Source organism: Culex quinquefasciatus, chromosome 2, assembly GCF_015732765.1.
Source record: "Culex quinquefasciatus strain JHB chromosome 2, VPISU_Cqui_1.0_pri_paternal, whole genome shotgun sequence".
Lineage (NCBI taxonomy): Eukaryota > Metazoa > Arthropoda > Insecta > Diptera > Culicidae > Culex > Culex quinquefasciatus.
The window spans coordinates 97811995-97838599 of record NC_051862.1 but is presented as its reverse complement, the minus strand read 5'-3'; the positions used below and the strand labels follow the sequence as shown (position 1 = coordinate 97838599).

Genomic DNA, 26605 nt, shown 5'->3' with positions numbered 1-26605 from the left:
TGACGTTTGATACGTCGCATGGTAGGGTTCTTTGCATACTCCGGAAGTGTCCCCCAGTGGCCACCGGTAACCGGTTCCGGATTGACCAGGTTGGGTCAGAGGATATTGGCATGACCTCAGATGGTAATAATTTTCTATTTCATGACGTTTGATACGTTGCATGGTAGGGTTCTTTGCATACTCTGAAAGTGTCCCCCCGTGTCCACCGGTAACCGGTTCCGGCGTGACCAGGTTGGGTCATAGGATATTGGCATGACCTTAGATAGTCATAATTTTCTATTTCATGACGTTTGATACGTCGCATGGTAGGGTTCTTTGCATACTCCGGAAGTGTCCCCCAGTGGCCACCGGTAACCGGTTCCGGAGTGACAAGGTTGGGTCATAGGATATTGGCATGACCTCAGATGGTCATAATTTTCAATTTCATGAAGTTTGATACGTCGCATGGTAGGGTTCTTTGCATACTCCGGAAGTGTCCCCACGTGTCCACCGGTAACCGGTTCCGGCGTGACCAGGTTGGGTCATAGGATATTGGCATGACATTAGATAGTCATAATTTTCAATTTCATGACGTTTGATATGTCGCATGATATGCTTCCTTGCATACTCCGGAATTGTCCCCCAGTGGCCACCGGTAACCGGTTCCGGAGTGACCAGGTTGGGTCATAGGATATTGGCATGACCTCAGATGGTCATAATTTTCAATTTCATGAAGTTTGATACGTCGCATGGTAGGGTTCTTTGCATACTCCGGAAGTGTCCCCCCGTGTCCACCGGTAACCGGTTCCAGCGTGACCAGGTTGGGTCATAGGATATTGGCATGTCCTTAGATGGTCATAATTTTCTATTTCATGAAGTTTGATACGTCGCATGGTAGGGTTCTTTGCATACTCCGGCAGTGTTCCCCAGTGGCCACCGGTAACCGGTTCCGGAGTGACCAGGTTGGGTCAGAGGATATCGGCATGACCTCAGATGGTCATAATTTTCAATTTCATGAAGTTTGATATGTCGCATGATATGCTTCCCTGCATACTCGGAAGTGTCCCCAGTGGCCACCGGTAACCGGTTCCGGAGTGACCAGGGTGAGTCAGAGGATATCGGAATGACTTCAGATGGTCATAATTTTCAATTTCATGAAGTTTGATATGCAACATGACGGGTTTCTAGCGATACCATTATTGGAACCGTTTTGGTGATACCCTAGAACCGGTTCCGGATTGGCCACAGTTGGCCGGAACGATCCCAAACAGTCAGGGGTAGTATATAGTATACGAATGTAATGATTTACAAAAAATCCGGTTGAAAAAATTGACTAATGTGTTGATTTTATAACAAAAGCTGAAAAAATCATGTTTTTCGGATGTTCCGGGTTAACGGAACCGGTGTCCACTTTTGACAAATCATCTCTACGGGAGCTTAAAGTTGAGGTTATTTTCCGTCAAATGCAACTGGAAGCAACCCGCTATGTGTTATCGTTCCGGAGATACAGGTCCTCAAAGTCGGGGCCTCAAAAAGGACTTTTTTCGGTTGTAGCAGGTTCCCGGTGGCCACAGTGCCCAAAACCGGTTCTTCCAGTCGGAATCGCAAAGTAGACATTCTAACCTTTCATTTGCGGCCAAGACATCCAAAATCGGTCAAGGTTCCGAATTTTGGCAGCCAAATACATTTCTGGGTCATATAGACCCGAGTACCATAAGTGTGACTTTTTTTGTGGGGGGCACTTCCGGTGGCCACCGGAAGTCCATTTTTGGCTCAAATGTGTGTCTTGGTAAGATGCACAAAGTCATAAAATTTCAGCTCTGTAAGTGCCAAAGGTCAAAAGTTACGATAACTTTTATCATGCTCTTGGGTCATATAGACCCGAAGACCATGCCCGGGTTAAGGCAAAAAAGATCATAAAAATAAATAAAAGAACATGTTTAATGTATAAAAAATCGCAGAGTTAGATTTTTTTAAACACATATAACCAACCTCAAAATTTTTGAACACGCTCCAATCTACAGAATTGAATTTCAATTCTCAGGCAATAAATAAAATTGTAAATTTTGGGTAAAATCGTATGGATCATCTTAAACAACCATACGCACCCCCGTTTATCTGTGGGTTAGCAATAAAAAGAGGTGCGCATGGTTGCTTGAGCTGATTTCATAGCATTTCAATAAAGATTTATAATTTTATTTTTTGGTAAGGAGTTCACTAAAATTCAATTTGTCAATTGGAGCGTATTTAGGGAGCCCAAATCTATCATTATTTGACAAAATTGAAGCGTTTAATGACATCAATTTCAAAATTGTCGAGATGTGAAATCATTGGTGATCATCATTTGAACGACTCATCTCGTTTGCTCTTTGGAGCGATAAATCCTCTCAGATTTGTTAACAAATATTTAAATTCTTGAAATATTTTTCAATTTCACAAATACTAAAGTTTATTTCAACTGTAAGCATTCGTTTTATCGTTTCAATCATTTCACATATCTTTCAACGGATGACTCAACTATTGTTTTGGTGGTAAAATTTAATTTTTCTCTTAATAATTTTTTGATGATTATTGATTTTTAATGAGGGCTTCTATATGACTCAAATGTCTTAGTGAAATAAGCTTTTTGATTTTTTTTCAGTGTGCGCTTCAATACAAAAATCTATTTTCAAACATTTTTTCAATCATCAAAAAATTTACCTTATTTTTGATAAATTAAATATGCAGAAAATTCAAGTTCGCCTCTTAAACATTTTTTTTAGAATTAAAAACAAATGCTTGATTTTACGGCTAAAAACTAAAATTGAAAAAAAAAACTATTTTATCCCTCTACAACCCAACCTTGCTTCAAGGCGTGCTTTGATATAAAATTTGGCAAAATTCAATATTCAACCAATTTTTAACATTCAAAAAGCATTGGAAACAAAAACTATCCATTTTTTGGAAAATTAAAAAGGTAATAATTCTTGTAAAGTTCCAAACTATGTCTAAACTATTTTTTGCAATGAAATAGCCAATGATTTAGTTTAACAACAACAAAAATGAACACACTTAAACAATTGGAAAAGATAAGGAAAAAAAAGAACGCTATATAAGTACAAAAATTCCATTTGAAAAGAGCCTAGACCAAAAAAAAGTAAATACTCTGATTGGGCTAAAAAAATTTCTGGGGGTTTCTTAGCCGAAATAATAAGACCCATATTTTTTTGTTTGGCCATTAGGGTAATCTACACCGTGCCAGGGGACAAATTTCGAAAAAAACGCATATTTTCAAAAAAGCTCCGCATCATTTCAACCGAATTTAATTGGCTTGGACGCAAATGAAAAGTTATTAGTTTGCCTTTCAAGGATAAATAAATTGAGATCCGAAAAAACCAGCCAAACATTTGAAAAAGTCGTACAAAAAGTACACAAACAGGAAAATGAACAAATCGGCAAAAAAACAGCTTTTACACTATAACTGAGATAACTTCAAAATTTTAGTGATGACCTATTATTATTATTATACATGTTTGGGTACAAAAAATTGCGTCTTATAATTACGAAAATTTTGGTACCAAAACATGTAAAGGTCATCTCTTAAATTTTGAAGCTATCGCATTCTTAGTGAAAATAGTTGTTTTTTCTCGTTTTTGTCATTTTTCAGCAATTTAAAAAAAATCAGACAGAGGCTTTTTGGTCAAGACACGGTCAAACACCATTTAAAGTTGTCATACGACTTTTTAAAATGTTGGCTTGGGTTTTTCGGATCTAATTTTTTTCCTTGAAAGGTAAACTAAACACCTTTCGTTTGTGTCCAAGACCATAGACTAATTATATATAGATATGCCACTCCCCTGTTGAGGCTGGTGACACTACCGCCACGCCAAAATTGCACCTGGTGGCAATTCACAGGTACTAATTTTGGATATTTCCGAAGGGAACATTTTTTTCTCTCCAGTTTTAGTTCAGGGTTCTATAATATCATAGCAACCTGCCTGCTATTTCGAAACTTTGTTGATATTGTTTTGTCAAAACTCGAGATTTTGCTTGAATATTACGGTGAGCCGTTCATTAAGATTCCTGCCAAATTTCTCTTCAGGAAGTCGCTTATCCCGAATGTCGTTGTCGGGAAAAGCATGCAACAGTAACAGTTACGTTCCAATTGCTGCCAATGAATCCGTGTGAGCCGTGTTTGCAGATCATGCGATGTGTGAGGAGAAAACCTAACAAAAAAAGTCGGACGTTTAAAAAATTTAATCCGTCTCACATTTTCAGGCTCGAGAAACCACTGCCGTCTTCTTTAAAATTTTCCGAGAAATACTTTAAAGCGGTCTACCAAAATCCGTTGCCTTGTCCTCAACGGTGTGCTTACCTCCAACAAGGGTAATTTGGTAATGACCGGTTCAGTGCCGAGAGTGTGTCGTGAGCCAGCTGAAGTCATCCCGGCGAGCTCACCAGCAGAGACTTGGACAAGGAGTGTGGCTCATGTGCAAGAGCACCACGTGGAGGACAAGAACACCAGAAGAACTCGGCACTCCGCAAATCTCATACCGAGACACCTGTAAGTGTGTGTCAATCTATCGCGATAATATCTAAACTCCACCCTTCTTAGACTGGGAATCGGTCCATCGCGACGCTACGGGCACGACGTCAAGGAACACATAAACGAGCACCGCCAGCGGAGTTGGACGTACATTGCAACCAGCGCTACCAAATGTGACCACCAGGTGCACGGACTGCTATTCTAAAGAGATCGAATCCAAAAAGAACGCCCCCACACGGAAAGGGGGCGTTTTGTATACAATTTTTGGTGCGCAGAAGCGGTCTACGGAGCACAAGTCGATCCTCGAATAGGTTGGTCGATCAGCGGTCGTCGCGAGGACTCAAGGCGACTTTGCGCTCCACACGATGGCAAATAGAACCGTGCGCGCGACGCTTGGCGTGGAAAAGTAGAGTGCTAGCGAGAGGCAGACGAACATCAGGAAGACGTGAAAGCGCAGTGTGCGAACACGAGGCGGACGGTGTGTACGTCGTGGAGACGTGGAGACGCAACGCGCGAATGCGGAAACGTGTGCGCGTCACTTGGACGTGGGAAAGCAGTGCGCTATCGTGAGGCGGTCGGAGTACGCTTGCGTCAATGATACGAGGTCGCAGGAACGCGGTACCCGAACACAGGGTGGGTCGAGAGTGGGTGTGAGCATGACGTGGAGGTGCGGCAGGGTAGCAGAAGCAAGTGTGGTCTGGGTAGCGAAAGGATGGGCCCATCTGGTAGTGAGTAGGGAGAATTGTGTTGTCCATTAGAATAAGGAAGCAGGGATAAGAGTTTGGCAGGAGAAACCATAATATGTAAACTACTCGAATAAAGTATGGCACTTTAGGCTCGGATCCTCATCAACACACAATTTTGTTCTCCTTCCTCAACCGAAATCCTAGCTCCACTCCTGGACCGGTTCCTCAGGCACCAAGTAGTGTCCCATTGCCATCAAAGCCCAAAAAGCATATCATTACTGACTGCAGGCACGCGGGAACACGTCACCAACCTTAAACGCTAGCAAGAAGTGCGGTTTACGGAAATGGAACAAACCGAAGTGTTAAGAAGGATCTGCCGGTTTAATGATAACGAACAGGCAGTCATCCTCCAATAATAGTACTCTACGGCAGGGACCATCCATAAATCACGTGGACAATTGAAGGGGGGGGGGGGGATTTTTCCGTGTGGAAGACGGTGGCGGACGCTCTCATTCTGATTCATAATATCAAAGCTGATTGTTTTTTAGATGTGCCAAGGTTATGCTAAAGTTTTTGGCCTTTTTATCTGAAAGAAAGTAGAATGTAGCTTCTTCACATCGCTAGCTGTTTTTAAACCACCCTCACCAAACAAACGTTTTCACGTAGCGCGGAATTTTGTTCAGCTTGGCCACCGTCGGTGCCACCAAACGAGATGATTCCTCCCAGCTGCTGGGGACCACATTGGCACAGTCCAAAGCGAGGTCGCAAACGAGCGGGCACAGTCTGCGATCCTTTAGGTCGTTTTTTGATTCGCTGCTCGGAATGTTTCTACTAGGAATCGTCGTCAAGATCATCGTACGCCTAGAGGGCGAGATATTCCATGTTTCGGGATGGAAAAAGTTTACAAAAACAGATTGTTCTAAGTTGAAAAAAAAACCGCTGACACTTTGTCAAAAACAAAACAAACATTCATCAAGGCAAGTGCACAGGATGCTTAGATTTTTTCAAACATTTTAGTACCTGTAACTCGACTGTGGTGGCGCTCGGAGCGCTAAAGGGGTGTCGCCAACTGGATGTATGGAAAAATCCCGAAGTGAGACATCTAGGTAATTAATAATCTAAGCCAAGACTCAAATGTTTCGAAATGACATTGAGTTAAAGAAAATTGTCATTTTTGGGACTATCGTAGCACAGTGTAGGTCACCCTAACAGTCAAACCAAAAAATACGGCTAAGGAACCCCAAGATTTTTTTTTATTTAGGCTCTTTTCAGATGGAATTGCTAAATAGCTAATTAATAGGCATAAGATACTGATAGTAGGTTATAGAATAGGGGTAATTCTCCGCCAAATCACACAGCAGTTGCCCCGACCCCTCTTCGATTTGCGTGAAACTTTGTCCTAAGGGGTAACTTTTGTCCCTGACCACGAATCCGAGGTCCGTTTTTTTTATATCTCGTGACGGAGGGGCGGTACGACCCCTTCCATTTTTGAACATGCGAAAAGAGGTGTTTTTCAATAATTTGCAGCCTGAAAGGTGATGAGATAGAAATTTGGTGTCAAAGGGACTTTTATGTAAATTAGACGCCCGATTTGATGGCGTACTCAGAATTCCGAAAAACGTATTTTCATCGAAAAACACTAAGAAAGTTTTAAAATTCTCCCATTTTCCGTTACTCGACTGTAAAATTTTTTGGAACATGTCATTTTATGGGAAATTTAATGTACTTTTCGAATCTACATTGACCCAGAAGGGTCATTTTTCATTTAGAACAAAAATTTTCATTTTAAAATTTCGTGTTTTTCTAACTTTGCATTGTTATTTTTTAGAGTGTAACAATGTTCTACAAAGTTGTAGAGCAGACACTTACAAAAAAAAATGATTTATAAACAAAAGGGGTTTGCTTCTAAACATCTCGAGTTAATGCGATTTTACGAAAACAAGTTTTGAAAAAGTTACTTTTTGCGTTTCTCTTTGTTTCGTCGTCCGTGTCTGTCGCGGGTGACCATGAACGGCCATGATCGACGACGACCAACTTTTTCAAAACTTTTTTTCGTAAAATCGCGATAACTCGTGATGTTTATAAGCAACCCCTTATGTCTGTATATCAAAATTTTTGTAATTGTCTACAACTTTGTAGAACATTGTTACACTCTAAAAAATAACCCTGCAAAGTTAGAAAAAACACGAAATTTTAAAATGAAAATTTTTGTTCAAAATGAAAAAATGACCCTTCTGGGACAATGTAGATTCGAAAAGTACATTAAATTTCCCATAAAATGACATGTTCCAAAGTTTTTTACAGTCGAGTAACGGAAAATGGGAGAATTTTTAAAACTTTTTTAGTGTTTTTTTCGATGAAAAATACGTTTTTTGGAATTCTGAGTACGCCAGTAAATCGGGCGTCTAATTTTACATAAAAGTCCCTTTGACACCAAATTTCTATCTCATCACCGTTTCAGGCTGCAAATTAGTGAAAAAACACCTCTTTTTTCGCATGTTCAAAAATGGAAGGGGTCGTACCGCCCCTCCGTCACGAGATATCAAAAAACGGACCTTGGATTCGTTATCAGGGCCAAAAATTACCCCTTAGGACAAAGTTTCACGCAAATCGAAGAGGGGTCGGGGCAACTTTTCCCGATTTCGTGTGAATTGGTAGAGAATTACCCATAGGAGAATCCTGATAAATTCTAACTAAAATACTGATAATGAAAGAGTAAAAACATAAAACAAGAGATGTGAAGCTACCGTCTCTCGTTTTTCGTCTCTATTTCTCTTCCTTGTGTTTGCTGCGTGGTGATAGAAGTCATTGGAATGCGATTATTGGTGAGATGGTCGAAATCTCGGTAGATTGTCAAACGACCGCTCTCTGAGCGATTGTATTCCTAGAGGGAAGTCAATGACTGTGTGAGTGGCTTTGCGTAGCACTCGTTTGTTTGTGTGTGAAACGAACGGAAGTAGAATGTCAAAATCAAGTTGTCGTGGTGAAGACGATTGCACTGTTCTGTCACCTATCACAAACAATGTCGAAATTTTGTAAGCACTTGTTTAGCTTTGCTAGAAGACGGTGATTTTAGTGGATTGCAGACTGGACTTCACCATGTTATGTGATAATTGTCTAAGCCCAAGTTGCCTAGGAAAAGATAATTGCGAAAATAATCAATTCCACCTGAACCAGATTCTCACCACCATGACAGGCGTCCATAGACTAGAAAATCGTGACGTCAGAAATGAACTCAAATCACTCAAAGTTCATTTTGTGAGTGACTTTAACAGTTTGGCCTATTTGACAGCAACATTGTCCCCAGTTTTCTGTGTCCCCAGTTACATATAAAAAAAAGTTATATTAGTTAAGATTGTTAAAAATACAAAATACAAAATGTGATTTATAGACATATATAAAACGAAATGAAATATTTTCTAGAGAATTTCTCTATCGGAACAGGAAGCGAAGTTTCCAAGGATGTTGCTCAAACTATTTTGTTTGCGCTATGTGAAAGGCTTTCAGCAATATACAAGAATAAAATGCATTTTTCCTGCTCAGCACAATATTAAAAGTAGTTAAAAATTTGCCATGAAGGCTAATCAAATGATGAGTTAGCTCACCTTCCATAGCTCAGTCTTGTTTTGGGACACAATCAAGGTTTGTCAGTTTGTCGGCTGTTTCCGGGTCAAATAAATTAATCAAGTGCTTAGCATATTGTTCACAAACAGTGGTGCGCACTAATTTGCAACATGATGCAGCCCCGATGATTACAGAGACTTGGTCAGATGGGCTTACGAGTATGCTAATTTCGAATCGACGCATTCGGTGTTATGAGCAACTACAACATTACACAGCCGCTACAAGGCACTCTATATTTCCATTGATCTCCATCAACAAGTACGCTGTTATCGGATGGTGGCCTCCGGCTGTTTGGGATCTGGTTTATTGGCAATATTGTTACAGCGCCAACCCACCAGCCAGTGTCGTGTGAAGTTTGGTCGGCGATGTGGTTCTGACCATCAATATATCGTGTGCGGGTATGATAACAAGCCCCAATGCAGATGAATTAATTTATGGCTCCTCAGCGACGAGCCGTTACAATTAGTCAGGATGCGTAACAGTAATCAGGAATCTTGTGCCTGGTTGTAAGACCATCACGTTTTGCGCAATAATGCTTGAGTTGAAGCCCCTCAAAATCAATCCAGCTTAGTAGAGTGAAAAAGGGCAAAAAAAAATCATGTTTTGAATAATTCAATCAATTGTGTTAACAGGGGGTTAATCAAACGAAACAATGACAAGACAATTAAAACAAAATTGAGCTTTCATAACTTTGGTAACCAAACAATACCGGCCAAACTTTCAGTGTCCTATTACAACCCCTAATTGACGTAGCCGCCACTGCTACAATGTACCCTCGACTCGTAGAATTTGTTAGGTGGTTAGGTTAATTCAACAAAATGAAGCAAAATCCCAACTCAGTTAGCTCGAGTACCAGCGGCCAAAAGCAGAGAGCTACTGTTATTATTGTTTCCCACTCTCGAAAGCTCATCTCCCTGGTATTGGTTAGGTTTTTTTTTGCCTTCTTTCCCATCGGACATGGTTCGATCTGTAGCCCCACATTCCGGGACCGTGGCCCGTCCTAAGGTGGTGGCCAAAGCGCTTATTTGATCTGTGTCGGGAAACTTTTTGAATCGTTTTTACAGTTGTATGGCTTCGGGGGCGACTCGCGGGTTGGTGATTAGGGTGACCAGATTTTTTCGGTTTTGACGATCCGAAAATAAGCCATATCAGAGAGAAAATCATTTTTCATTAGATAATACTGAATGCAACTTTTCGAGCAATCTGATTCAAACATCATTTTGAATTTGAATATGCAACTTTAAGATAACTGTTATCATCTTTTTATCTAATTCTTAAATATGTTTCCCAAAAGTGCCTGGATTGTTCTATAAACCAAAAATACGATAAATAAAGAAAGTTTATAGCTTTATTTAAACGCCGGAGGTCACTATCTTTATGTGAGTGCGTCTGTTTCAATCCAATAACTGCTGGCCGGCATCGAAATTATGGAATAGTATATCCTTGAATACTTGGATTGAGCTAATGCGGTATTTCAAGGCATTGAATTCATTAAAAAATCGAACACACTTTTTCAGTTTTTTGTTAATTTTGATTGAATTAGTTTTAGATTGAAAAAGTTCAGAAATTAAATTAAATTTGAATTTTTTTATAACTGTTTGTAACAACATTACAACCAAAAATTGTCACAAGTCATAAGATTTTTTATCTAATTTTATGTCTCATGGTTTTTCAAATATTGGCAAACAATTCAAGGGCGTTTTTGATTAGTAGGAAAATCTACATAACCATGATTCTATTCTGACAATATAATTTTTGATCACACTAGTAGCGCCGTTCTACTGCCTCGTCGTCTACATCTTCACCAACCACGTCCTGGCACGGCTAATGGGTGGATGTTGTTTCTTTTCTCTTTGCTCTCTTTTTGTTGTTGGGAGGTTCTGCGGGGTGTTTGGTGATTTACCTTTGCGCACTTACCTCTCTCTGGTTTTTGGAAGCCCCAAGGTACAAAGTTTAACTCACCGAGCCAACGGAAAAAGAACAAAAAACAAAGAAAGGTTAAAAGAAAAGAAGCACACCTTCCCCGGACACGATAATAAAGCGTCGATCGCCGGAATGAGTTTGGAACTTTTGTGAGGGACATTTATGTAACTTTTTATTGTTTGCTCAAACTGGGTGGTGGCGAAAAGTTGTCTCAGCTTGGGGGGTTCATACTGGTTGGGTTTTTTTTTATTGTTGCGCAATTTTGTGGGCTGTTTGAGGCGATTTGCAAACGTGGGCACGGGCAGGGACAGTCACTATTTGTGAAGGTGCATCTACGGGGAAATGAATGCGATTGAATTGTGTTTGCTTTAAAACAAATCATTGGATGTTTGGAATATAATTGTCTTTCAGATTTCTTCGATTCTAAAAACTTTAAATTTATTTTGATTGCACTACATTTCAAAAGTACACAATGTCAATATAAATGTTCAGCTCTGACGACCCAAATTAAAAATTAAAATGATTAGACTTGCGGGTCTTGGTATAGTTATTGTACTCAGTCTGCAAACCAAGTAGGGGCTTAGAAAACTCGTGCACGTGAAAGTGTTTGTTTAGGATCTGCTTCAAGTTCACGGTTTAAATTGTGGTCTGTTTGAGCGGTTTTTATGGCGTGAAACGTTTTGTGAGAAGCTTACCCTGGTCCTAATCGTTTAAAGTGTAATTTACTGGAATATAGCAAAGTTTAAATTAACTCAGCAAACACTACAAAGAAATGTTTTTAACCTTTTTTTATAGAACTATACAATGACGATCATTCGAAAGAAATCAACCGAAAATTATCAACACACCGATATAAAGTGACATATATTCTCAAGTTCTCAACTGATCACAAGAAAGACAATTTTTTTTTCAGTAATATTTAATTTTTGTCACAAAAACTTGATTTGCACTAAACCGCATTTTTTTTAACTTTTAATGATGATATGTTTTAAACGAAAAAGCCATTTTGAGCCGATTCAAGTATTTTTTTAAACTGATTCTTAGCGGGAGTGAGCAGGATTTCCTAAATGTTTTTTGTTGATTCCACATTTGCATTGTGGTGAAAATTCGTTTTCTTACCTGATTAGCCCAAATATTGGCCAAATAACCATGTATGACTTAAACTGGAAGCTAAGTATTTTATTAAATTCATTACTGTTCTTATCCCATCACACAAATAAAAGACTAGAAAAATCTAAAATATCATCCAATTCTAAATGATCGTTTTTCGATTTAGGGTTTTTTTTAAACAATTCATCGGTATAATTTTACCAAAAAAGCTTTAATGAAACAAAACATACAAAGTTTTTTTGTTTTCAATATTGAGATAGATAATTTTTTATTGATTTACAGATTTACAGTGTAAAACAATAAAAATGATAAAATTAATACAGAAATTTTATTAATAATCATATTTTTCAAAACAAAATCAAAGCGTTTTCTATGGAAAAATATAATATTATATTCAAAATTATAAATTAAATAATTAAAAATTTTCAAGGTTATTAGCATTAAATTTTTTTTCTCAAACATAGTTTTGAACAAAAATAAATAATAATATTTACTAAGTCTACAATCGAGAGAAAAATTGATTTTTTTGATAAATGTATGTAGGAATTGTCTTATAGAAATTACTTTCTTTGTTTAGATTGATATTTTTCGGCGAATAATAACACAATTTTAAACGTTTTTTCTTACGTTTCGGCCTACTTTTCTCCTTTCGGTCATCATCAGAATCTTAAAACCCTTCTTCCAGCTGCTACTCCTCCTGCTGGGTTGCCTGGACTGCTAAAAAAAATCTTATAGACACATTCCGCCGTGACGTTGCAACGCTTTGACTTTTCTTTTTTCAGTATTTCGGCTGTAACTCAAAAATTACATTGAAAAGGTACATATGTTATTACAGATTCGTAAAGTACATTAAATTTCCTATAAGAAACAATGTTGAAACATTATTTTAAGCGAATATTCTATTTTTGAGAGGGGGATATGTAGCGTGACGTTGCAACGCGTGACTTTTTCTCAATCCTGACCCAATTCATGTTTCGCCATTAACTCTGCTCTGTTAAACGGCAAATTTGGAGTTCTTCTTCCATTTTTAGTGTAAAGTTGGCCAACAAATCGAATGCAATCATTAGTTTTTCGAAAAAATTAAACCTCGATTTTTGAAGACCGCTTACATTTCGTGACGTTGCAACGCTCTGTTTTTGAAAACAGGGTTTTTCGTTGCGTTGCAACGTCACGAAATTATAGTTTCAAAATAAATCATAGTTTTTGTTAGGCTGAACAACTGAAGGTTAAGATTTGATTATAAGACATTAATAGACAGTACAAGGACATGTTAATTGATTGGCCTGCCCATGTTAGACCCCCCCCCCCTCCCCCTATTCAGCTTTCACAGTTGCAGTACAATTTATGAAGTTTTCCAAAGTGTTTTCAATATATTTTTTTTTGTATTATTCCATTATCACGAAGGAAACCCCCTCCCTCTCCCGTCCTCTATCCATGTAACGGGACGTCAATGCATTACGTAACGGCGTAATATCAAGGGGAGGGAGGACGGTTCGAGGATTTATACAAAAAGTGTATCGGAAATGTATTTCCAGGGGTGGAGGGTCTAAAAATATAAATGTTTTGTTACGTAATGCAAGAACGCTCCTTAATATTTTAATGGTTTTGGGCAACTTACAAAACACGTGGAAGTTTTAGAAGGGAGGTGAGGAGCTTCAAGTTTTCAGGAGGGCTTATTTTGAATATATAAATAAAGTGCCCATATCGTTTGTTCATGGCCCCTAAGGGGTGATCTGCAAACAACGTAACTTATTTTGTTGACTTTTGTGCTTTTTAAATTAAATTTGAGGAAATAATATAACTGTTTAACTGCGCAACATAAGATTTTTAATTATGAACAACAAAACGTTGTATACAACTTATTTAAGTAAGGGTTCGTCCAAAAACAGAGTGACAAAAGTTTGTAAAAAAAAAAACAATCGAATCACGTGAGTTTTATTGTTTAATGAATTTCACTGTAATTTGACTTACATAAGGGTGTGGGATAAAAAAAATCATTGCGTTGTATTAGAATGAACCCTCATGTAAATCAGTTTATCATAAAGGGGCCATCCAGTAACCACGTGATTACTTTTTTGAAAGTTTTAGAATTTTTCCCCCTTGTGAACATCGGTCTATTTTGATTTGTTCAACAAGTTTCATAAAATACTTTTTTTTTCGAGTTGCATCAAACTTAAATGACGGAATTTGTGAATGACCCATGTACAATTCTTCTGTAAATATGCTCGGAAACATTATACAACAAATATATAATATTTAGTACCCTATTATCTTCAACAACCAACTACGCATACACCTTTTTGCCATGTGACCAATATGATTTAAAATTTCGTGACGTTGCAACGCAAACTTAAACCTGTTGTAACTTTGGATCTAGACAACCAATTGAGTCGCTCTAGATTGCATTTAAAAGCTCTTTCCAAGTACAAAGAGCATCCGAAATATCAAAATGATTGAATGCTTAGTTTTTTGTTGCCATAAACAAATGTCCCTTTTTCGTGACGTTGCAACGCAATAAAATGGTAAACTTACACTAGTTTGAAAAAATACTTAACTTAAGATAAATGACATTTCCGTTTAGTACAACTAAAAACCTACAAAATGCAATCAAAAGAATATTTTTTGGATTTTATTTCGCTGAAAACCAGGAGTTTTTAGAAAAATGTTTTAAAACGATGATTTTATCACGAAATGATGCATAACCTAACCAACTTGTACAAAATGATATTCAAATGATCAATTGATGAAAACCATGATTTTTGAAGCTTCAAGTAGTCTAGAATCGAGGAAAAATATCCAAATAGCTCATACACGCTTTTCAAAATTTCATCCTAAGGTGTACATTGCCGGAGAATGTGTCTATAGAAATTTAAACAAAGTATTTTTACAGGCAAATTTAGGATCAAATTTTTCAAAGAACATTTTTTGTTGGCTTTAAAATGTTGTTGCAAACCATGAAACTTGGCAATGTTTTTGATCATTTTCATGTTATTTTGGGCCCACAATACCATCATCAGTTTTTTTTAGTATTCATCATTGAAAGTACCATTGATGCGTTGGCGGTTAAATGAATTGTTGAGCAAAACGATAGTTTTTTTTATGAACGTGCATTTGAATAAAGATAGACATATATTTTATGATAAAAGCTAAAAGATCACACCATTTCTGTTGTCAATCTTACCCACTAGCGTGGGTCATGGATATAGCTTCTGGGGTCATAGTGTCTGAAAATTCCGGTTGAGACACTCGATATTAAACACTTTTGTCTTTTTAATATATCCGTGAGCCACGCTATAACAAACAGCTCCTTCACTTCTTCAGACAATGTATTGCAAATCCCTTCAACATGCCGCTCTTATCAATTTGATACCATCAAAAAACATCATCATTGTTACTGCTCACGGCCTCCACCCTACGCCGCTATGGCCTGTAAATGGAGCAAATTTTCAATTCATTACCCTGCGTCAGTTCCCATTAGCTGTTGACGATTATCTAATTTTCAAATCTCCCTTCACCAGATACAACGACGGCGATTACTACCCAGATGGCATGCCCCGGCAGCAGTTGCAGCAGCAGATGAATGGGCCAGGTTCCCCGCGGTACTCGAGTGGCCACGGTGGCCTAGGCAGGGATCGGTTCCGTGACAGAGTTACCATTGACAGGGAGCGCGGAGGTGGTGGCCCACCCGGCGCTGGAGGTTATCAAGATCAGGGGGGCGACCGGTATGGCGACGACGAATACATTTCCACACCGCAGCAGATGAAGCGACAGATGCGTGGCGAATCGATGGGACGGGAACTGGCAGGGCAAATGGGGCCGCCACCGCGGGGTTCCCAAAACTCACGAAATTCCGACGGTAATTACCCGCCGGTGGCCTACAGAAACAATATGCAAAAGTCGCCAGGTAAGAAGAAAGAGTGAAAGGGGATTGACTTGGGAGACCAGCTTTAAATTCCCAATTCTCTACATTGAATCTCAATTTCTCGTAATAATTTTCACTGTTTCATAACCATGAAGGCTAATGCACAGTCCGATGAATATCTTCGCCTCTTGGGATTGGGTAGTGTATCAAAAGTTAATCAAGCCTTAAAACTATTTCATCCCCTTTCCTCTATCCCTCCATAGCAATGCGCGCTCAGTCCCTGGACCGTCGCATGTTCCGCCGGGATCCCCAGATGGTGGACTTTGACGAGGAGGGCGGTCCCGGCGGCAAAACGCCAATTCTGTGCAATAAGTACGCCCTGGAGGACATGGACGAGCAGCAGCGGGGCAGTCCACGTGGCCGGGGAGGACCGGGTGGGGACGGGTTTCACGATGGCCGCGGTCCGATGAACCCACGCAGCCAGTCGATGCCGCGGCAGTCCCGGTACGGTGACCGTCTGATGCCGGACCGGTTGCCCTACTACAACGAGGACAACGAGATGATGGAGATGAACGCGGCGGCGCGGAAACCCTCGCACCCGTCCACGGGCCGGCGCCGGGAGAGGCCGGGTAAGTGCCGTGAGCCGCGAGTCGTAAATTTTTGCTTCTTGCCTTGGCTTTTCTCTTTATAAAAGTTGGATAGTTTCGCGTGCCATGTGCAAACGTAGTCGGAGTCGTCGCACGGCATCTCGCACCAGACGACGATATTTTTCTGAGTAATTTAGCGTACAAAATTGATTCCCAGCCAAGAAAATTAAGTTCTTTAGCAATAATTTAGCGATGATTATGCGTTTTTAATTAAACGAAGCAAGGGCCGAGCTCGTGCTAGGTTTTTCCCCAAGAGCAATTCTCTGTGATTTTGAAAACTGATTGGATGTCTGAAAACTTGGCATCCGGTCAAGTACAAAACAAAACATTGCGAATATTAAAAATGAAGTAAACACTACATTTGACATTTGACAAAAATAATAAATTAATACATAATGTGTCTTCTAAGAAGGGAATTTTTAAAGAAGAACATCATCTTATGGCTCTATACGTGGTAGCAATCCGAAATTTCACTCTTTCGAATGCAACTTAAGAGCGAGTTTTTCACCAATGTGTAACACGTCGTATCGAGGTGCTCCGATTTGGATGAAACTTTCAGCGTTTGTTTGTCTATACATGAGATAAATTCATGCCAAATATGAGCCCTCTACGACAAAGGGAAGTGGGGTAAAACGGGCTTCGAAGTTTGAGGTCCAAATAACCTAAAAAATCTTAAAATTGCTCGAATTTCCGTAAAACTTCATCAATTCCAACTCTCGTAGATGCATTTAAAAGGTCTTTTTAAGCACTTCAAAATGGGCCATAGACATCCAGGATTGGTTCGACTTTTTCTCATAGCTTTTGCAAATTACTGTTAAAAATTGATTTTTTTAAAACCTTAATAACTTTTTGCAACAGCCTCCAATATCCATACTCCCACAGATCAAAAGATAGGTAATTTCATGGACTATAAGCCTACGGTATTAACTTTTTGGCCAATCGCAGTTTTTCTCATAGTTTTTCGATTTTTCTACAACAAACATTTAACAACGTTAGTTTTTGCCCTGTAGGCCTCCATAACGGCACTTTTTGGTCTCAATTTTGTCATATTCGGAATCCTCAGAAAATTTCACGTTAGTTAGAAGTATTGGAGTGGTAAATTTGATTGGAAAAAATGCCATTTAGAATGAATTAAAATATTTTTTTACCATTTGTTGGATTAGGGGTGAAACAGGTTTTCGCCTACTTGATACAGCATTTGACGTATTGATCACAGAGTAAAACTTCAAAGCCCGTTTTACCCCACTTCCCTTTGTCGTAGAGGGCTCATATTTGGCATGAATTCATCTCATGTATAGACAAACAAACGCTGAAAGTTTCATCCAAATCGGAGCACCTCGATACGACCTCTAGAACAAACCGAGCAGAATTTACAAATATTGCCTCTTAATGCATAAAATTTTACCTGCGATATTTCAAAATATTCCAGTTTAAAAAGTGCATTTTTGCCTTCCTCACCTTACTGAGGAAAGGCTATAAAATCACTCGAAAAATGAACTTCTTAATTCGACCTCGTAGACCTACCTTCACGTATACCTATCGACTCAGAATCAAATTCTGAGCAAATGTCTGTGCGTGTGTATGTCTGTAAGTCCGTGCACCGAAAAAAATGCACTCGATTATCTCCGGACTGGCTGAACCGATTTGGCCCGTTCTGGTCTCATTAGATCCGTCTTAGGGTCCCACAAGACCTATATTAACTATTATGAAGTTTTGTTAAGTATTTCAAAAGTTATGCTAAAAAAACGATTCTGGCTGAAGTTTGAAAGATTGTAAAAAGGGTGGTTTTTGTAAGAAAACCCGTCTGATCATACATTTTTAGAAAGGTATTTGAAAGACCTTTCTAATGAGCCCAAAACATTGAAGATCTGATAACCCTATCAAAAGTTATGAGCACTTAAGTGTCATTTGTACACATTTCAGAGGCCGGATCTCAAATACTTTGATGAAAAAGTTGTCCGGATCTATCATGCTACCCATCGTTTGATAGGTATTCAAAAGACCTTTCCAACAAGCCCAAAAGATTGAAGATCTGATAACCCTATCAAAAGTTATGAGCAATTAAGTGTCATTTGAACACATTTTAGAGGCCGGATCTCAAATATTTCGATGAAATTGTTGGCCGGGTCCATAATGCGACCCGTCGTTAGTTGGATAATTGAAATACCTTTCTAATGAGCCCAAAACATTGAAGATCTGATAACCCTATCAAAAGTTATGAGCACTTAAGTGTCATTTGTACACATTTTAGAGGCCGAATCTCAAATATTTCGATGAAAATGTTGGCCGAGTCCATAATGCGACCCGTCGTTAGCTGGATAATTAAAAGATCTTTCTAATGAGTGAAAAATATTGAATATCTGATAACCCTATCAAATGTTATGAGAACTTAAGTGTTAGTTGTCGCCTTTTGGGGGCCGTATTTGAGATATTTTGATGAAAATAATGTCCAGAACCATCGTGCGATCAAACAGTTGTTGGATAATTGAAAACCCTTTAAAATGATACTATAAGATTGAAAATCTTATAACCCTATCAAAAGTAATGAGCCGATAAGTCATATAGTAAAACAATTTTCCCAATTTTACCCATGGTTTCTTTTATTATAATAAAGTATATAAATAATTTTTTTTTCTCATCTATTCTACATCTTATTTTTCAAACATTATTTTCACTGCCTATAATTATATCATCGAAAACATGTTGATTCCACAAAATCTGCGTCTCCTCACGCCACATTCCGGTGACGTCCGAATCTCGTACAATTTCCCAGCCGTCGGCGTCATCAACGACAGGACCGAATAAATATCACAAATTGATACACCCACATCAACATCCACCGTTAGCAGCCCATGGTCACAGTACATCGCTAGCTTGAACGGCTCCCTCGGCACCGGAACTATCCACAGCGGAACAACCTCATCGATCACCTTGCCCGGCGGTCGTCTCCATAAACACATATCCGACCACGCTGGCCCCCTCCAGCAAGTAGCACCCGTACCGGACGGTCCCATCGCCGGCAAACTCCGGAAACGTGTTTTTCAGCTTAAACTTGAGATCCTGCTAAAAAAAAACGTAAACAAAAACATTATCTCTATGAAACAATTGCTTCCTGAAGAACGGATATCACCAACTTACCGTTACAAACAGTGCCGGCGTTCCGGGGTGGCCATTGCGGGGAACCGAAATTGCGAAGGTTTTAGGGCGCGGAGATACGGATGCATTTTTTTTTTCAAAAAACGCGACGCAATAAGAACTGTTGCAGGAAAACACCCGTTTGACGTTTGTGTGGATGAGCTGAGAAGGTTTTTGACATTTTCTTTTGTGCCTTGGGTTTTGCGAGTGGCTCCGGGATTTTGTTGATTTGAAACTCCGGGAAAAATGAACAGATATATTTTTACTGCCTTAAGGCTTACATAACTTTAAAGTAATACAACTATTGAAAGTGAACAATTTTCATGAAATAGCCCCGTAGGTGTTGTTCAAATATTACGTCCAATGATTTTTGGGATTCTAGACCCCATATTCCATGTAGATATGTTGTAAGAAGTTTACTTAAATAAATAGTAGGTTGGACATTCTTACTACAGGAATAAAATATGTACATAATTGTGAGGAAGGCTCCAACCACCATCGGTGGATTAAGTAACGTTTTTTACTTTAGAATGGCTGTAATTTTTGACTAATACGTCCAAATTCAATTTTTCGAAAGAGAAAAATATTGTTTGCAACAACCACTTTTGAGGTAATGATGGCTCAATTGAAAGTTAGGGTGGTTCATTATTAAGGCGTTTTCAAAAATCTAGCGTTTCAGGAATAATTTTGCATGCAATATGTGGAAGTAGCGAACAACAACAGCAATTCCAGCAATTGTTTGGAAAACTCCAAGTGCACGTGTTTATGGGAACTTCAAACATCCATGCTTTCCTTCGAGTTTAGCCTGCGCAGAAATTTTGTTGGTGGGTTTTATTAACGTTTAATATGTAAACCGCACTAAAAAAAACAAAGCAAAATAGTTGATTTCCCAGAGTATCCCTCCCAAGAGTATAATTTAAATGACTGAAAATTGTTTCCTTGCTTTTTCTCCTTCTGCATCTTTCTCTCGGTCATTTGTGGCCCATTTGGCACACCACAAACACGCGCGCACACGCCCCACTGGCCTGGCACTGTTCCGGATGGATACTGGACTCTCTCTCTCTCTCTCTCTCTCTCATCGATCTGGCATGTTTGACCAAAAGTGCCAGCACCATCGCCACGCATAATGTCGCCGATGGGATTTGCGGTCCACCGACAGGCGCGTCATCTCCAGAACGTGATCGACGACAGCTCGCTCTACGATGACGAGTGGGACAGCGGGGACCTGCCCCCGTCTTCCGTGGTCCGACCCGTGCCGATCTGGCTGTGCGTCTTCCTCGTCGTCAGCTACATCATTGCCGGTGCGTTCATGTTCTCCAAGTGGGAGGAATGGTCCTTCCTCGACTCGGCCTATTTCTGTTTCATCACGCTAACCACCATCGGTAAGTATTTGCATATAAACAAAGCCAGCAGCAACGTCAATTAAAGGGGTAAGGGATGTATTTTCGTCCCAGCCCTACATTCCCTTAGTACTAAACTCGAAATAGACTTCCTACTCCTTCAACTAACCGTGTGCACTAATGATGACGATGATGAGAAGCATTTCCCCCGATGGAGAAGGTATTTCTCGTTCGAATCAAACTACAGCCTCGGTTGGCTTCTACGAAACAGAAACTTCAATTACGTTTAATCTGATTACCGAGTGACGAGTGCAGCTAATCACGAGAGAGTAAAATAATTACATTTGATATTGCGCTCCGCGCCGGTAATCCTTGCAGGGGGAGACCGTCGATGCAATCAGAAATCAAAACAAATTTAGAAGAGATGAAATGTAACTATTGGAATTCCAACCTTATCCGATTTCAGATCTTTGTGATTTTTAAAATGCATCAAAATAAATTAGGCTAGAATGCATTCGAGAATCATTTTGTATTTTTTCTTGTTCTTCAAAAAAGTCAATTGTTATTTTGATATTTTACATTATGTTTAAAAACATTTGTCGAAATCTTGAAAGAAGATGATTTTATGTAATATGTTTTTATATTTATTTTTTATATAGACAGACACTTTTCCTATAAACGCCAGGAAACAACGATAATTTTTATAAAAAAATAAGATCTTTTTTATTGAAACAATATTTTTCTTCCTTCAACGTTTTGGAGAACAGTTTTTTATAGTTTTTGTCAAAATTTCTCTCATTTACACTGTTGTCAAAACCTTGATTTATCTTATGATTTCACAAAAACTATCACTTAATTCATAAATGCTAAATAAAGCTTGATTTTTATTGGGTTCAGTCATTGAAGTCATTAATATGTTTAAAAAAATGAATTTCTCTAGAGAACCATAGTTTGTATGAATCTATAAAGAGCAATTCCAGCTCAAATCAGGAATTTTTCTGGTACTTTTGTACCCGACCCTCTCCGATTTCAATGAAACTTTGTAGACATGTTATCCTAGGCCTATATAAGCCATTTTTGTGTATATGGAGCCAATAGTACTCTATAATAACATTTGAGAAGGGCGTAAGGTATTTAAATATTTTTGTATTTTGTAATTTAAAAGTTACTGTATCTCGAAGCCATTGCATTGTATCAAAAAGTGGCCAAAGACAAACTTGTAGGAAATTTGACGGGCTATCTGAAAAAATACACTGAAACAAAAATACACGCCACATCTATGAGATTTTTTGATTTTTAAGTCTAAAACTTAAATTTAAAGGTGATGTCACGATTTTTTTTTTCGTTCAAAATTTTTGAGGAAATAGCCTAAGATGTTAGAAAAAGACTGACGAAAAATGAAGGATGGTATGTCTCTCCTGAAATAATACAAAAATCATTTACTAAAACTGTTTTTTTGAAAAGTGGTCAAAACGTAAAAATTTTTGAAAACCGGTAGTGGGAATCGATTCTCCATACAATTTTACATAAAAATTTCCATATTGACTATTGTCCTATGTCCAATCCTTGGGAAGATACAGCGGTTTTATAAATGAAAATGTTGAAAAAACGGGTTTTTTGTGGTTTTTGGCAATTTCTATATGACAGACTTAGTTTTTCAGTCTCGTAAATATTTTTACCGGAAAGCTCGTTCAATTTCCCATAAGTTTGCCTTTTACAACTTTTTGATTTATGTCGTTTTTATATTTACGTAATCAAATTTACTATCCTGTTTTCTACCACACTGAAAAAATATTCTATTTTCAGTTGTAAGCAATGTAATTAAACTTATATCTGTAAGCCCTTACATTCAATTGTAATGCTGTCAAAGGCAAACTTATGGGAAATTGGACGAGCTTTCTGGTAAAAATATTTACGAGACTGAAAAACCAAGTCTGTCATATAGAAATTGCCAAAAACCACAAAAAAACCGTTTTTCTACATTTTCTTTTTTTAAACCGCTGTATCTTCCCAAAAATTGGACATAGGACAATGGTCAATATGTAGACTTTTATGTAAAATTGTCTAGGAAATCGATTCCCACTACCGGTTTTTGAAAATTTTGACGTTTAGACCACTTTTCAAAAAAAAAACAGTTTTAGTAAATGATTTTTGTATTTTTTTAGGAGAGACATACCATCCTGCATTTTTCGTCAGTCTTTTGGTAACATCTTAGGGTATTTCCTCAAAAATTTTGAGCGAAAAAAAAAACGTGACATCACCTTCAAATTTAACTTTTAAACTTAAAAATTGAAAAATGACATAAAAGTGGCATGTATTTTTGTTTCAGTGTATTTTTTTCAGAAAGCCCAATTTCCTATAAGTTTGTCTTTGACCACTTTTTGATAAGACGCAACGGCTTCGAGATACAGTAATTTTTAAATTACAAAATACAAAAATATTTAAATACATTACGCCCTTCTCAAATGTTATTTTCGAGTACTATTAGCTCCATAAACACAAAAATGGCTTATATAGGCCTAGGATAACATGTCTATGAAGTTTCATTGAAATCGGAGAGGGTCGGGTACAAAAGTACCAGAAAAAATTCTGATTTGAGCTGGAATTGCTCTAAAGAAAAAAAAAAAGAGTTCTGAGTTAGTGGAACTTTAAGAACAATCTAAATAAAACCTTAAAAATTGCAAACGGACCATACATCAATCGAAAGATCCCAAGAAAAGCTTCAAAATAAAGCTTAATTCGAATTAATTTGTTTAATGATTGATTTTCTATGAATTTTTAAACATTGTTCACAAATAAATGGTTCCTTTGCCAGGGATTTCAAAAGTTTGCTCATGTAATTTCTACAAAAAAGCTAAAAGTTTAAATTCATTAAGAGGATTTAAAACAAAAGCAAAAGGAAATAACTAATGTTAGTGATACATGAGACACATCCGGCCTTAAATTTAGTGAAAATACTGTTAGGCCGTTGAAATGCTTTTAAAAGTTTATGTTTGATAGAGTAACTTTGGAGACAAACAATTCGGCCCAGTCTACATATTATTGAAAAATTCAAAGTGTAAAGGGACAACAAAATTCAAAAAATATTTGCAATATAAATTTTTGTCTCTTTGTTCTCAGAGTCGACAATGAAACAAAATTAACATCTTACTATAAAATATATATAAAATATATGATAAAATAAATCTTCTTAAAGATATGTTTTCATTGGCACCATGTTTATAAATAAATAACTAAGTTTTCAATACAATTTATGCTATGTCCTCGATTTTTTTTTATTTTCAAACATATTTTTTGAGGTTTTTCATGTTATCACAAGTTGTATTCAAAGTTCGCTTCGCTGTGGTTGAGGTCAAGATCAAAAATAAAAACTAAAGTTTAGAATTCAAAGCATGCAGATTTTTACTATCATGGTGCTATCATTTATGAACCTTTTTTTCATTTCGTAAGGTTTTTTTCTGGTCATTTGCTTTAAAAATTCATAATTTGTAAAAATTCAAATGTATTCCATTTGATTAAAAAATAAAAATTAGCTTTAGACATCATTATTTAAATAATATTTCATCGAGTTGTTTGAAAAATCTAATGAATAATAATAAGATCATATTATTTTTTGCCTGATTTTTGAAAATATAACTAGAAAAAATAGATGTTTGTGATGATCTGATGTTTAGTCTACAGTTGATTGCTTTAACTTTCTGTTCTGGAATTTTTCATATTTTATATTTATTTTGTGCTTATCTTGTACAATTTTTTGGTTAACTAATTACATAATAAAGTGCTATGGAGATCCTTTCATCTACGGTTAAATACAATAATCAAATGATTTCTTTTATTTCAAGTATAATGAGATCTGCATAAAAAGTACCCAAAAAAACTGAATTTCTTGAATTTTTAGGTTCAGGAGAAAAGACTATTTTATATTTAAAAAATAAAATCATCCAGTCTGTCAAAAATATTGGGTATTGTGTATTAAGCTCAAATTAAAAATAAAATCGAGACAATGGATATTGTTTTTGTTAAATTAAGTTGATTTTCATTTAATTTAACGCCATACATATTTCTGATAACATATCTTAATACTCACAGTTCAACAATGCAGTGGACAGTTTATAATCAGAAATAGAAACATTAAGATGATTTTCGTGTCATTATGATACAGTAAACAACGGCCGTTATGCCAAACTAAACGAGCATAAACTCGACCAAGTTTCGCAACAATCTCGCATAAAGGCATTAGTTATGCGAGCACGGTCAATTGACCTTTAGAACGTCCTTTTTACGGACAGCATCATTTCCTGCCGGAATATATGCATCATGAAACTATAACTTACCAACAACACCAACTAACACAACTTTCAACTTTCCAGCCAATCTCGGCAAAAGGTCCCCCCCAAGGAAAACTACATCAAATCTCTCTCGCACACCCAAACACAACAGCAAAAAAGCTAGCCTCTTTGCGTCCTGTATATTTTCTAACCTCTAACTTTGTCGGGGGATTTTTTTTTTCACTTTTTCTTCTCTCCATTTTGTCAGGTTTCGGCGATTTCGTTCCAGCGCAGGGAGTGAAAAACGATTCGGAAATTTCCATCGCATTGTGCTCGCTGTACTTACTGTTCGGGATCGCGCTGCTGGCGATGAGCTTCAATCTGGTGCAGGAGGAAGTCATATCCAACGTGAAAAGCGTCGCCCGAAGGCTCGGCATTCTGAAGGAGGAGGAGATGGACGATTGAGGGAGGGAAGGGAAGGTGGTGACGACACATGCAGATAGTGTGGAAAAGTTCTCCGTTTTTGAAAGCATTTGTGTATCGAATTTTCGTTTTTTTTTTTGTCGTTTTCTTTATCAATTTTTCTGCTTTATGATAGTTGGTATTAGTTTTGGCGTTTAGGTGACAAAAAATAAATATATTGCTGAATCGATTTGAAAACCAAATTGAACCTCGTTCGTTAGAGTGTTTTATTTTCGTCTCTTGGTCACAATAAATCGTTAGCTATTAGGACTGTTCTATGAATCGTGTTGGATAACACTGAGCCTCAGAGTTGAAGTAACCCCCGGGTCTTTTGTGGTCTCTGTTGCAAGTTTCTGCTCATTTCTAGGCGTTCGTGGTGAGTCACCCAAATCCTCTTTTACGTCTCGAAAAATGCCACCTTCTGGGATTTTGAACTCAGGCCTTACTGGGGTGAGAGGCTACCACGCTAACCACTGCAGCACCAGCCCAGGCAAGGTAGGTACTTAATGGAAGCTGTAAACTTAAAACACTTGCACGGACGAATGGACACGACACCGGCATTTTGATTTTGAAGCTGGTCTTCTTCTTTTTTTTTTATTCTTTTTTCTGCTTGCCTTCAGTAAGGAGATCGCTAATGTCAAAACAATATTTGACAGTTTGCTTCACTTGACAGCTTGAATTCAGTCGTCAGTTGATAACACGTTTTGAAATCGTCCATTTGCGTGTTAAATTAAACGAGAAATTGAAAAGTTTCGACGTGTTCTAACAACGGAACGAAACGCAATGGAGCTTCCTTCGTACAAATTCCTCTAGATCTTGCTGTTTGTGTCTTGATCAACCGCAGATTTGCTAGGTTTATTTGGCGGAAGAAGATTTCCGGATTCAGGATCAACCAGACCGAGGGTTTAATTTGGGACTGATCCGCGAATTTTTGGCTGTTCTTTCCTTCTTCCTCATATGGTTCAGTCTAAAACAAGCAGTTTTGCGGAAGAGGATTTACGGAATATGTTTGTACCCCAAAATTGAATATTTGAAGAAAAAAAC

General features: G+C 37.9%; 2 protein-coding genes across 6 annotated transcripts in view; both read left to right on the top strand.

The window, feature by feature from the left end:
- Window positions 1-25776, top strand: part of LOC6044622 — a 226162-nt gene extending 200386 nt beyond the window's left edge. For all 5 annotated transcript variants that reach the window (XM_038254067.1, XM_038254066.1, XM_038254065.1 and 2 more), the window contains 4 exons: window positions 15366-15751; window positions 15973-16338; window positions 20595-20873; window positions 25368-25776. In XM_038254067.1, the coding sequence (XP_038109995.1) occupies window positions 15366-15751; window positions 15973-16338; window positions 20595-20873; window positions 25368-25564 (1228 nt within the window). In that variant the 3' untranslated portion in view covers window positions 25565-25776. The remainder of the gene's footprint in view (window positions 1-15365; window positions 15752-15972; window positions 16339-20594; window positions 20874-25367) is intronic.
- Window positions 3832-5001, top strand: LOC119767004. The gene is made up of 2 exons (XM_038254126.1): window positions 3832-4522; window positions 4574-5001. Exons 1-2 carry the CDS (start codon window positions 4356-4358, stop codon window positions 4707-4709), a joined length of 303 nt encoding a protein of 100 aa, XP_038110054.1. The 5' UTR covers window positions 3832-4355; the 3' UTR covers window positions 4710-5001.
- Window positions 25777-26605: the final 829 nt, after the last annotated feature.